The following is a 13,496-nucleotide window of genomic DNA, read 5'->3' on the forward strand; positions in this document are numbered from 1 at the left end:
AGAATTGGACAAAATTTGAATGAGGAGTAACGAAACCATTTAAAATGGTGACTACTGTAATGGGTGGAGTCTTAATGTAAGATATGGATTGTGAACACCATGAGGAGAGTAATCTGATGAACTAAATTATTTTCTCTGGGACAAAGTGTTCAACAATTATAACCATTTGAAAAGTGAATATTTGAACTAGTGGTGGCGCTACAGAGTTGGTCATAGTGGGCCCATAATTGGTACAGATACTACTCATGGTCATATGTATGAGTGTGCCAAATTTCATCATTTTCCTGCTTATGGTTCATAGGGCTGGCATAGACTCCCAGTGGGGAAGAAGAAGACGCAGAATAATAACAATAAGCGGAAGAAAACTAATGGATACAATAGGTGCCTACGGACCTTTGGTGCTTGGCCCCAATAATAATAATAATAATATGGGACTTGTTTTTCTGTTTCGGCTGTAGTTTTCAGTCCAATGTGTCCTGAATTTCCATTTCGGTCATGAATTTTCATTTTGATACACAACTAATTAAGATAATTGCTTCAATTTGGAAACACAGGCCTCTGTTTCTCCTTCTTTTATCTCTTCGAAATATACCAGGAAAGGGTATCGGCCACTTGAACAGGATCTGCTGATAATCTTATGCGATTTCCACACACCACGGTTTCCAGAGATTGGCACCACGGTTACACGGAATGGCGCGGAAAACAAAAACACATCCAGTAAGCGTCAGTTCTGCAGGTGGAAACACCTGGCTGATGAGAGAGGTCAGACCTGAATGGCCAGAGTGGTTCGAGCTGACATGAAGGCTAACTCAAAGGCAAATGCTGTTGAGGCAGATGGCCTACAACAGCAGAAAAACCACATCAGGTTCCGCTCCAGTCAGTCAAGAACACGAATCTGAGACTACAGTGGGCACAGGCTCACCCAAACTAGCTAGCTGAACAGGACAAATATCACCTGATCTTCGACTGTCCCGCTTCAGACTCCTGTTCTTGACTCCTGTGTTTCTAGTATATATATATATATATATATATATTTTTTTTTTTCAATTATTGAATTAAATGACATATCATTCCTGCTATGACTCTTTTGACACATGTCTCATCCAGTGAAATTAAGACATCGAATATCAAAACCAAGTTGCTTCATATCAGAAGGGTTCGATGATGTATTCTCAATTCTCAGACTCAATGTAGCAGCTGATATTCTACATTATATAATATTTTTTAGTTATATTCATGGTTCTCCCCTCCAAATATACACATAAGTACACTCTGCTCTTTGTATATATGTGTGTGTGTGAGTATGATATACAGATGTTGCACTACAGGTACATGCCGTTGATGAGGTAATCGGATTCCTCGGTGGTGAGCGGCAGAGCTTTCTTCCTCCTGTGACGTCGCACACGCAGCCTGCAGCCCACCATCAGCAAGAGCAGAGCGCTAACAATCACCCCGAGAACCAGGGCGAGGATCGCGCCTACACACACACACACACACACGTCATTATTATTATTATTATTACTCATATACATATATACATTTTTTATTGAACTAGCTAATGTTTCGGCTCAGTGTGAAGCTAGCGCCAAGCTGGATTTGTTTATAAAAAAAAAACAAAAAACACACACACACAAACCTGACTCTGGTGGCGAGTGTCCGCTGAGTTCTGTATGAGCTTTAGTTACTGGCTGAGCATTCTGGGATAAAGATGCAGAATTCTTGGATTTGGATTCGGTACTGGAAGACCTGGCAGCTACACAAACACATACATAATAATGTTTGAATTCTCGATTCTGATTGGTCAGAAGGTGTTTCTATCACAGCGGCTCTGACACGTATACATGAATGTGTGATTACTGTCAGGGTGATGATTTCTGTAAGTCTACATTTATTTATAGAAATTATAATCATAAAATAAGCTGGATCAACTAACTTAAGGCAAGTAACAAACATTACACAGTGTCCTGATGTATTTTAAAGCATCTCAGGGTTTAACACACCTACTGCATCACAACTACCAGACAGGCCTCCAAGTAGAACCCCTTTAGTAAGGTTTAACTGTCCAAGAGCCGTTCGTTCGAAGAGTGTAGTAAAAGGACTATAAAATATCGAATCGAACATTAAACCCTTTCTCTGTGTAACGCACACTGGCGTTTCATTCCGAAATGGACTTATTGGACTTTTTTAACCAGTGTAAATGAATTATCTTGTCACCGCAAGTCTGGTATAAGATGAGTCAGGACACGGTTGGGTTTCTGTGTGTAGAGTATCGTGACTCTGTGTTTAGGTGCTGGTGAGCAGGGTCGATGTGAAAGAGGAGGGGTGTGAGCCCCCTGCTGGGCAAACAATTCACACCTCTCCACAATTTATTCTACAGCACGAACCTAATAAACCTAGTAGGCTAGGTTAAAAAAAAAGAAAGAAATACTTATGAAAAACTGCAAATTCTTAAAGCCCTGAGTGTCATAAACTACTACTGTGGAGTGTGACATCACGAATAAATTCGATGTCAAACAGATGGAAATTCCATTGTTTTGGTTGATATATGAGTGCAGAAGTGTAGTACCTGTGTTTGTGTGTGTTGTGGGAGGAGGCGCTGCAGTGGCCTGACGATCACCTGGAGCTGAAACACATTCACAGCGGGGGAAATGAATATGGAACGCGTCAACATTACTTTCATGAAATATATTTCCAATGAGGTTATCCACACGAAATTTTCACCAGACATCAGTATTAACTCAAGAAATCCGGAAATATAAAGAACTCACAACATTAAAGTCCGTAAATGAAGTTATGTGTGATAAAGTGGAATGACACGGGAAAAAAGTATTGAACACGCTAAGTGAAACGTCTTTAATACTTAATGGAGAAGCCTTCGTTTGTAACGACGGCATCAAGACGCTTCCTGTATGAAGAAATTAATGGGCCGCAGTATTCAGGTGTGATTTTTGGCCCGTTCTTCTAAACACATTGTCTTTAAATCTTCAAGTCAGGGCCATTCTAGCACCTTGATTTTTTTCCTCTGAAACCAATTTCCTTTGCTGTATGCTACATGTACGGATTGCTTGAGTTAACACTGATGTCTGGTGAAAATTTCGTGTGAATAGCCTCATTGGAAATATATTTATTGAAAAAAATGTTGACATGTTCAATACTTATTTCCCTGCCCCCCCTTGTACATGTTCATGATGTTCATATTCATAATCTTTATCAGTGACATTTGGGGTTCAATTCGATTCCATTTTATTTCTTTAGCCCTTAGAACAATGGACATTATCACGGAGCAACTTCACGGAAAATCCGGATATAAAATTCGAATTTAAATTTAGCCCTAATGAGCGAGCCAGAGGCGATGATGGCAAGGAAAACTCCCAGAGGCGACGAGAGTAATTAGTGGATTCGCTCACCAGGTTTCTGGATACACTCGTTCGCACAGTCGGCCTGCTGCAGGAAGTTGTTGTGGTTCCCTTTGCAGCCGCTGTACAGGAAGTGTTTACACTCTCCGGCTGTGGGGTCGTAGTACCAGCGTGGGAAAACGCCTTTACACGGACCGACCACAGGGGGCATCGTGCAGGGATCTGCAGTGAGAAAGACAGAGGGAAGACAAATGAAATAAGGTCTGAGATAAACCCCCATCGAATCAGCGTTCTTTACCTCCACGAAATTCTCCAAATGTTGCAGGTTGTAGGTTATACACAGTGTACATCGAGAGCGTGTGTGTGTGTGTGTGCTTGTAGGTTAGAGAGACAGAAAATGAGCTGGAGAAAAAGAGAGAGGGACGTTTATAACAAGCCTGTCGTTGGCCTTTGCTACGAGTAGCAGATCTGAGATTCGTTTAGGATCAGGTAACCAGACACAGACCAGCTTTGTTTCCGAAAAGCAAGAGAACGATAGAGAGAGAAAAAAAAAGGACGGAAGAAGAAAAAGGGAATTTTTCTCAGAAACCCCTATTTGATTAAAGCTTCTCCACAGAATCATGTGTGTGTGTGTGTGTTAAAACATTATATTATAGCCTTGACTAGTTATAAAGTTTAGTATCATTATCTTTCCAAGCTGTAGGTCTGCTCTGAGGTCAGTGTTGTTACCTTGGGCAACCGTAGGCTGTTTTTGTTGTTTGGGCTCTACGGGGGTTTCAGGATTACGTGGTCCTGAAGGGATCATGGCTCGGCCCTCTGCTTCTCTGGCTCCTCCGATCTGAGACGTAGCGCCGGAGGTGTGAGTCACCGTCTTGCGGCCTCCGTCGACTAAATATGAAGGAATACACACACGACAGCATGCCATTCCCCTGCCTTTAGTCACATTATAAACCCTGTTCACTCACACAGCAATGCTAGCAGAGCTGCCATGCAAGGCGCTAGCTTGCCATCGGGAGCGACTCGGGGTTCAGTGGACGCTTCGGCATGTGGAGTCATCCGCCAACCCTACGATTAGTGGACAACCCGCTCTACCACCTGACCCACAGCCGCCCCATGCTTGAAGGCGAATAATTCACTAATAAGCCAGGAGTTTAAGGAGATAACGCTCACAGTTACGGCAGAAGTCTTCGTCTGAGCGATCAGGACAGTGCTGTTTGCCGTCGCAGGCGTAGCTAATGTCGATACAGCAGCCGTCATCACACATGAACTGGTACGGCGAGCAATGATGAGTACACACTGCAAGACAAAGAACTCAGGGGTTACACACACTGAGACGGAGATATAAAGTTATAGAACGCGAAGTACAGGTAGCGAGGTCGAGGTGTTTTACCTTCTGCGTGGTGTTCAGGTGCCAGGACAGTGACGGAGACGTTATCTGAACTCCTCTGCCCGATGGTATCAGTGACAGTCATCTGGAAAGTGTAGACGCCCTCTCTGAGCCCGCTCAGCTTCAGCAGACCCGGGTGGGTAACCTGCGTAAACGCCGAAGACGCTTCAGCACGTTTAACGACATCGTTCGTTAATCTATTCAAAAATCCGAACCGCTGTGGCGTAAGAGGTATAACGTGATCACATCGGGACATGCCGCTACAGGAAAATAATCACACCACACCATCACTGATCGTTTTCCTACAGCAGCACTCTCCGTGGTGTTTTTATTCCGTACGTAGCGTTAGGAATGTTTACAGATGGCCAAACATCTACATCTGTGACAGGACCTTCATCGCTACACGCATCACCTGACGGTACGTCGTCTAATACTTTTAATCCGTTCACTGATAGAAGAAGCCGTCGTAAAAAAAAACGTATTGAGTCAAGAGGAATTTCATCAGAGGAGCGGAGTATTCTATGTGTTTCAGTGCATTCATTATAGAGAACAAGACCACACCCGACCTTCAACAAGGCTTTTATTGTCCTTCTGAGCAGGTGGACAGGAAAGAAGCACTCTCTCTCTCTCTCTCTCTCTCTCTGTGTCTCTCTCTCTCTCCCTGTGTCTCTCTGTCTCTCTCTCTCTCTCCCTGTGTCTCTCTGTCGCTCTCTCTCCCTGTGTCTCTCTGTCTCTCTCTCTCTGTTTGTCTCTCTGTGTCTCTCTCTTTGTGTCTCTCTCTCTCTCTCTCTCTTTCTCTCTCTCTCTGTGTCTCTCTCTCTGTCTCTCTGTCTGCCTCTCTCTCTCTGTCGATCTCTGCCTCTCTCTCTCTCTGTCTCTCTCTCTCTGTCTCTCTCTCTGATGCTCTCTCTGTCTCTCTCTCTCTGACACTCTCTTTGTCTCTCGATGTCTCTCTTTCTCTCTGACTCTCTCTCTGATGCTGTCTCTGTCTCTCTCTGCCTCTCTCTGTTACTCTCTCTGACACTCTCTGTCTCTCTCTCTCTGACTCTCTCTCTCTGACGCTCTCTCTGTCTCTCTGACGCTCTCTCTGTCTCTCTCTGACTCTCTCTGACTCTCTCTGACTCTCTCTGTCTCTCTCTGACTCTCTCTGACTCTCTGACTCTGTCTCTCTCTCTCTGTGTCTCTCTCTATCTTTCTGACTCTCTCTATCTGTCTCTCTCTCTGACTCTCTCTTTCTGCCTTTCTCTCTTTCTCTCTCTCTCTCCCTCTCTCGTGTGGGTGAGTAGTCAAGAAGGCAATATCACTGCTGACTCACTGTGTGTGCCTTAATTTAGTGCTTGTTAATATCAACATTCTAACAAGCATTAAATCAGCTGTTTTTCTTTTCCACTGTGATTCTATCATTTAACTTGTCAACGTTATTCTTATCCTGATTTGATAAACAGGCTGCAGTCCAGCTTTATCAACCCACACACAGGTCTCTAGCTCACAGCATAGAAATCTGGTGCCAGTCTCGGCCACGTTGACCGGGACATGGCTGTTAGTGCCAGACAGGTTGGTTTGAGCATTTCCACTGATGTAACTGCTGATCTCCTGGGATTCTACACAATCTACACATAATGGTGCGGAAAAACAAAAAAAAACTTCCAATGAGCACCCATTCTGCAGGTAGAAGCCAATGACGAGGCCCGTCACGCTAATCGCGTTATCGACGTATCGTACGATATACGGTCGTGACCTCGATCGTTTCTGCTGACCTCGATATCGCCCGTTGTGTTTACATGCGAGTTTGTTTCCATAAGAATGAATGTCAACAACGTTTTAGCCGTTCGCTCTGCTTCCGTCCTCTCGTCTGCTCCAGGGCCGTCTTCTACAGTTGTAGTCCATCAACCTCAACGTTTGTAAAGAGCTCTTATTTAAGTAATTGTAGCCTTTCCTGTCAGGTCAAAACCAGTCTGGCCTTTCTCCTCCGACCTCTCTCATCCAACAAGACTTTTCACGCCATTCTGTGTAAACTCTACATACTCCCAGGAGTTTCTAAAATCCTCAAACCAGTCCATCCAGCACCAACAAGCATGTCACTGTAACAGCCACTGAGATCACATTGGGATGTCTGATATGAACATTACAATTATGTAGTGCTGTTGTGTGTTAAGTAGAGCAGAAGACATAAAAAAGTTTATACAGTGCACCGCTGAGCGTCTATACCTTCATGCTGATTGACGGATCTCCTTTAACGAGAGCCCATTCGTAACGTATGACACCGTGGTCATCCATGCTGTCCCTGCCATCCAGTATGGCCCAGTCCGTAGGCAGCTGGATCACCACGTCCATTCCGGCATCGCTGCGTGGGGGTTCGTCAAGCCCTGGAATTGTCTTGTTTTTAAATTATTTACAGCGTACACACCGGTTTATTCATTTCTAATAAATACGGTTAAACACAGTGGTGGATCTTTAATGTTTCGGGGCTGTTTTTCTGCCTGAAGTCCTGGACATTTTATTAGGATACATGGCGTCACGGACTCGATCAAATATCAGCAGATATTACACGAAAACCTGACTGCCTCTGACAGAAAGCTTCGACTCTAGCACAAAGTATTGACTAAAAGGGTGCACACCTATATTTAACGAAGATATTTTTTTTGGTGTTTCCAATTGATTGATATCCATGAGAGCAGAGCATTGTTAAACAATAAAGACGATTTTTCACCGCCTTTTTTGCTCATATTTACCAAAGGGTGCCAATATTAATGGAGGGCCCTGTAGCTCGGTGAATTAGTTATGTGGTGTTTTGTTTTTTTTTTTTAAATTATGGATGAAATAAACATCTGTTAATGGAGTATTTAGCTTATTTAGTTACTTTGAGATGACGAGTTTATTACACTACAGCGCTGTTGAATTCGCAAATATGTTCTCAAAGGTGTTGATTCATATATATATATATATATATATATATATATATATATATATATATATATTTTATAACAGCAGTTCCATCTACAAGTGTGAAGATTTTAATGTACCAAAAATTGTGTTTTTCATCCCAGAACTGCTTTAAATCCCTGTTTTCTGAGACATCAGAAAGTCTAGGAACAAATACCTGCTAATGTTACTGCTGCCTAGTTATATAGCAACATAACGACCTCATTATATAGCAAAAAAAATATATTTTATATTTATTTTTAAGTCACAGAACTTATTAGAATAAAAACTTTGTAAATTGGAAGTGTTTATTGGTGGTACAGATCTACTAACTAATAATCTTGTGCTGATGTGTGATGGAAACTCAGACAAATTAAACACGTCGTTCGATTTAAAAAAGCGAATAAAATCCCTTACCTCTCCTCATTATTCTATACTCGTGCAACAGGACCGAATCAAGGCTCACAGCTGTAAATGATTAACTAGGTTTCCTGACCAAACAAACTGTCAGATGTTCCTAGAAGTGAGATTGGGACGCAATCTAGCCCTGCTTTGTGCTCAAGTGTAAATGTACGCCTGCTATGCATTTAGACAAACACGTCTGTTTAAATCACAATCCTTACGCTTTTCTTCCAGACTTCATCACTCATCGGAGAGATTCGCCGATGTATTGGCCGACAATCGGTACCAATCGATAAATCCAAACCGCACAGGCATACTGTGATAGCCAGCAGAAGCTGTTTAGAAACAGACAACAGTCAGTGCTGATGGTTTCGTGTCAGTCAAAAGGCGGAAAAAAGGCGGGTGATGATTTAGAGAAGCCAAAACATCTGCTCTGGGTCTATTGTGTTGGGTTGGTTTTCGTTGTTGTTTTTTCCATTTAGACTTTACCTGTAATCAGCTGTCATACGGTGAAGGTGAAATAAGCTGAAGAGAAGGGAATTGTAAACAAACCAACCTAAAATGTTAGTACTGGCACTGACTAGGAAGAAATGTTCATATCAGTGCATTACTAATAAAACGTGACCTGTATTATATATTAATGCTCTTCCGTGAGTTCAAGCCCGACCCTGTACCAGCATGACAATGCCCCTGTGCACAAAAACGAGCTCCATAAAGACGCGGTTTGATGCACGTTTGTCCTGCACAGAGCCCGGACCTCGACCCCACTGAACACCTTTGGGATGAACTGGGAAGCTTAATCGCACCCCAGACCTCCTGACCTAACATGACGGCCTGACCTCACTAATACTCCTGTGGATGAATGGGAACAAATCCCCACAGCCACGCTCCAAAATATAATGGAAAGCCTTCCAAGAAAACTGGAGGTTATTCTAAGAGCAAAGCAGGACTAAATCTGGAATGGGCTGAGATGGAGTAGATGGATGTGATTATCAGGTGTCTACAAACGTTTGGCCATATAATGTATATCTGTATTCACCAACTTTCCTGGAGAAACGTAATCTAATCAGCTGATAGAAGCAGTCCAGCGAATGGTGAGAGGAAAAAAAAGTGCATTAGATGTGGGTTGGAAGTGGATAAACCATAGACAAAGGAATTCTCCACTCCCTGTTCTCAGACATACCATACTGGCCTACGATATTGTTCGCCCAATCATTCTAACTGAACTCAAGTCTAAAGAATGCTAGACCGTCCAAATCCGGCCTCCATAAAACAGCCACGATTCCACTTTGATGAGAATGTATCTCAGGTATCTATGGACCAGAGGTTTTACTGTTTTACACTTCTGGTCCAAAATTCAAATACAGTGCAAGCATGAAACATTCGCTTCAAACAGAACTACCCAACCTTGTATCTATAACGGTATCCAAATCCAATGATCCCCAGCATGTTTTAGTGGTCTCCCTGTTCTATTCATCCATCCATCCATTTTCTATACCGCTTAACCCTTTCCAGGGTCACGGGGAAACCTGGAGCCTATCCCAGGGAGCATCGGGCACGAGGCGGGGTACACCCTGGACAGGGTGCCAATCGGCGTCCCTGCGTGGGCTCAAACCTTCCCTGTTCTAATACACCTACAAACGCCTAGCAATTCGTTTAGAGCCGCATTCTTAAAAATAAATACTCCAGTTACAACCAAAAATGGTTTTTTCAGCCCGATGCCATAGGAGAACTCTTTTCAGGTGAACAAAGAACCTTTTTACCTCTCGAGTTCCATTTAGAGAACCGCCTATTTACTAGCGCTTTAAAGAACCCAAAAACGGTTCTTCACAGCAGTACCACGAGGAACCCTGTTATCATACGTTCTCTAAAAAAACAAAAAAAACAACACCCTTTTTATTTATTTTTTTTTTAAAAAAATGAATGCTTTAAGGAATCAAAGTAAGGTTCTTAAGAGTGATACCAGGAGAACCTTGTCCAGTCGCACTTTATAAGGTTCACGTTAACCTGTTAAGGGATGATACCTTGAAGAACTCATACACTGCTCTGAAGAACCTATAATGAAGCTTCATTGATCTCCAAAGGACCAAACAGCTCAACTCAAGAACTCTATACAATGAATAGTGGTTCTTGACAGGAAGAAGGTTCTTTGCAGAACCTATAGTGCTGTGAAGAACGTTTATTTTTAAGAGTGCAGGGGGGAAAAAAACAAGCAGGCTGATGTGTGTGTGTGTGTGTGTGTGTGTGGGGAGGGTGTTTACTCCAAGACCCCAGTGCTAATCTAGCATGACCTTCAGGAACATCTGAATATTATTTGGGATATTAATGTCAACTCAACCATACACACTGGTGGATCTCCACCTAATCCTTGTACCTCGCATGGACGAGTCGCCATCTTCATCTTCCTCCACAGGCCTCCGGTGACGCTCTCTGGACGCGCTGACGTTGCGCGCGACCCGGCTGAACGTGCTGAAGCCCCTCTGAAACGAAAAGGCGCAGACGCTCGCGCCGCCGTACGTGCAGTTGAACAGGTAGCAGCGCAGACCCCCGCCGCTGTCCGGCTGCTGCGGCTGCTCCTGGACGATGGCCGTGGTGCAGCGAGGCTCGGCGCAGCAGGCGCGCACGCAGTCCCGGCGGCTGTACACGCGGCCCGGAGCCGAAAGGAAGGTGGCGCCGCGCTCGATGGAGGCCATGGCGCGGATGATGCGCTCCTCCGCCGCGTCGAAGTCGCTCACACACGCGTCGCTCGCGTCCTCCGCGCTCTGCTCCGAGTCATCCTGCTGCAGCTGCTTGCGGAACTCCTCCAGCAGCTCCTCCACACCGGACAGTTTCGACTTTAGATCGGAAATCTGAGAGGCGCGAGCGATGGCGAGGAAGAGAAGCAGGAAGCCCAGCTGATGATGGAAGAGCGCTGAGAACAACAACATATTCGCGTCCTTTTTTTTTTTTTTTTTTTTTTTTTTAGCTTTGTTTTGTTCACTTTCCGAGCGAGAAAATATTCCCAGTCGTATTCCTGATCGAGTCACACATCAGCATGATCTCAGGATGAACACATCTGCATTTCCGTCTCCAGCTCGCAGGTGCGCCGCTTTTGTCCTCGACAGAAGATGATGTTGGTGCTGGTGATGAGAGATTCACGAGTCGGTTCTTTCTGGATTCGTTTAGGAGAGTCGACTCTAACCAGAATGAATCGAACAGGCCTTTTTCCGTTTAGTCTATAGACGTAATAGAACATTGGTTTGCATTGATCAAGATACATAACAAGCTATTGTGGAACGCAGTTATACCCACAGCCAGGTGTGGAAAATACTTAATAATTGTATTTTAATATTATCCAGCCATCCATATTCTATGCCGCTTATCCTACACAGGGTCGCGCCAACCCATCACAGGGCACAATCGCACACATTCACACACTACGAACAAGCTGGAAATGCCAATCAGCCTACAGCGCATCGTTTTGTACTGGAGGAGAAAACTGGAGTACCCGGAGGAAACTCCCGAAGCAGGGGGGTGAATACGCAAACTCCACGCACACAGGGCAGAGGCAGGATTTGAGCCCCCGACCCCCAGAGGTGTGAGGCAAACGTGACAACCACTAAGCCACGCTGCCCTATTTTATTACTATATAGGTTAAGTAAATCCATTCATCCATCTTCTATACCGCTTATCCTACTGGGTCGTGGGGAACCTGGAGCCTTTCCCAGGGAGCATCGGGCACAAGGCGGGGTACACCCTGGACGGGGTGCCAATACATCACAGGGCACAATCACATACATGCATGTCTTTGGACTGGGGGAGGAAACCGGAGTACCCGGAGGAAACCCCCGCAGCACGGGGAGAACATGCAAACTCCGCACACACAGGGCCACGGTGGGAATCGTACTCCCGACCCTGGAGGTGTGAGGTGAACGTGCTAACTAAGCCACCATGCGCCCCAGGTTAAGTAAATATTTTGCCATATTTATATTTAAATACTTCTACTCTTCCTTACATACATTTCCCAGATTTCAAATAAAAGTCCTTTTACTTTACAATTGTACTTTACAATTTACTTTACAAATTTACAGAGATTGTGTGAGCTTTTCAGGCAAAACAGTGTAGTTGCTTTAAAATGGATCAGATCTTCTAACAGGTTTAGATCAGTAATAAAAGTTTTGTTTACGTACAGTAACGAGGGCATGGTGGCTTAGTGGTTAGCATGTTTGCCTCACACCGCCGGTGTTGGGGGTTCAAATCCTTCCTCCACCCTGCGTGCGCATTTCCAAATTGTCTGATGTGTGTAGGGTAAGCAGTATGGAAAATGGATGGATGGTCAATTAAACAGACACTACTTATAATCTCAACATGAGTTGTATTCAAGTTAGTCTACTTGAGTTGTGATCTGGTGTACGCCTGCGAAAATACGCTGTTTTTTTCTTTCTTTTGGATATATATGTATATTCATGGGATGAGTGGAATATAGATTAGGAGGGAATAAGTGGTAATAAATGTTCATCTGAAATATCACTTGAGCGACAAACACTTGATAGAGCTGCGGTTTAATTGCATTCCTACTGTTTAGAATTATTACTGGTTAAAATATTGCAAGGCAGCTACATAAACCAAAATGCAACACATGTAATTGTGTTGAAATTCAACGTGTTCTGCATTTAGCAGTCTAATCTGGCAACCCGGGCAAGACAAAGCTGCTGGATGTATGTGACGTCACACGTTGTCCTTTCCAATTCAACTAAGGATAATGCTCAGGATTACTGATATCGCAATACTACCCAAATTTGGGGTTTGGTCCCAAACCAAAATGAACCATATTTGATATTTCATTACATTTTAATTACAGTTAATTATTATCCCTCCTCTTCTCTCAGTTTCTGAAGTCTGACTGAATCCCAAATGGCTCAGAAATGCATATTTAAGTGCATGAAATAATAACATCTGCACTATTGTTTAGGTTTTATACTATATAGGTTACTGAGTAGGATGTCTAGCCCTGGAAGTCATTTCTTCCTTTAAGCATTAGCCAGCGTCCACCACTTGAGGGCATCAGAGTGACTGAAATGATCATTTAAAAAATGTTTTTTTTTGTTTTTTTTTTAAAATCTCATAGTGCCTTATGACAGTTTGCAGTTCATTCATTCAGACAGCTTTATCCTGGTCAGGGGTCCATCCAGAACCTATATGGAAACACTGGGTGCGAGGCAGGGACACACCCTGAATGGAACACCAGTCCATTGAGCATACAGTCAAGAAAAAGAGTAGCCAATCTACCTACCGGTGTGTTTTTGGGAGGTGGGAGGACACCAGACAAGGCTGAAGAAGAAACCCACATGGACACAAGAAGAACACGTGAAACACCACATAGACAGTAACCAAAGTTTAGGACTGAAACGGAAACCCAGAGATTTGTTGACTGCTCCATTCCACTGGCT

The 13,496-nt window shown here is 43.8% G+C and overlaps 1 protein-coding gene across 1 annotated transcript; it reads right to left on the reverse strand.

Moving 5' to 3' along the window:
• Window positions 1-1,069: 1,069 nt before the first annotated feature.
• On the reverse strand, window positions 1,070-11,826 carry lrp11 (low density lipoprotein receptor-related protein 11). The gene is made up of 9 exons (XM_053644242.1): window positions 10,442-11,826; window positions 6,952-7,109; window positions 4,747-4,888; window positions 4,527-4,652; window positions 4,086-4,244; window positions 3,408-3,578; window positions 2,567-2,623; window positions 1,637-1,753; window positions 1,070-1,477 (listed from the first exon to the last, which is right to left on the reverse strand). The coding sequence occupies exons 1-9, from the start codon at window positions 10,992-10,994 to the stop codon at window positions 1,323-1,325; spliced, it is 1,638 nt and encodes a 545-aa protein (XP_053500217.1). The 5' UTR covers window positions 10,995-11,826; the 3' UTR covers window positions 1,070-1,322.
• Between the last annotated feature and the right edge of the window lie 1,670 nt (window positions 11,827-13,496).

The sequence above is a fragment of the Ictalurus furcatus genome, chromosome 2 (assembly GCF_023375685.1).
Source record: "Ictalurus furcatus strain D&B chromosome 2, Billie_1.0, whole genome shotgun sequence".
In the NCBI taxonomy this organism is placed as follows: Eukaryota; Metazoa; Chordata; class Actinopteri; order Siluriformes; family Ictaluridae; genus Ictalurus; species Ictalurus furcatus.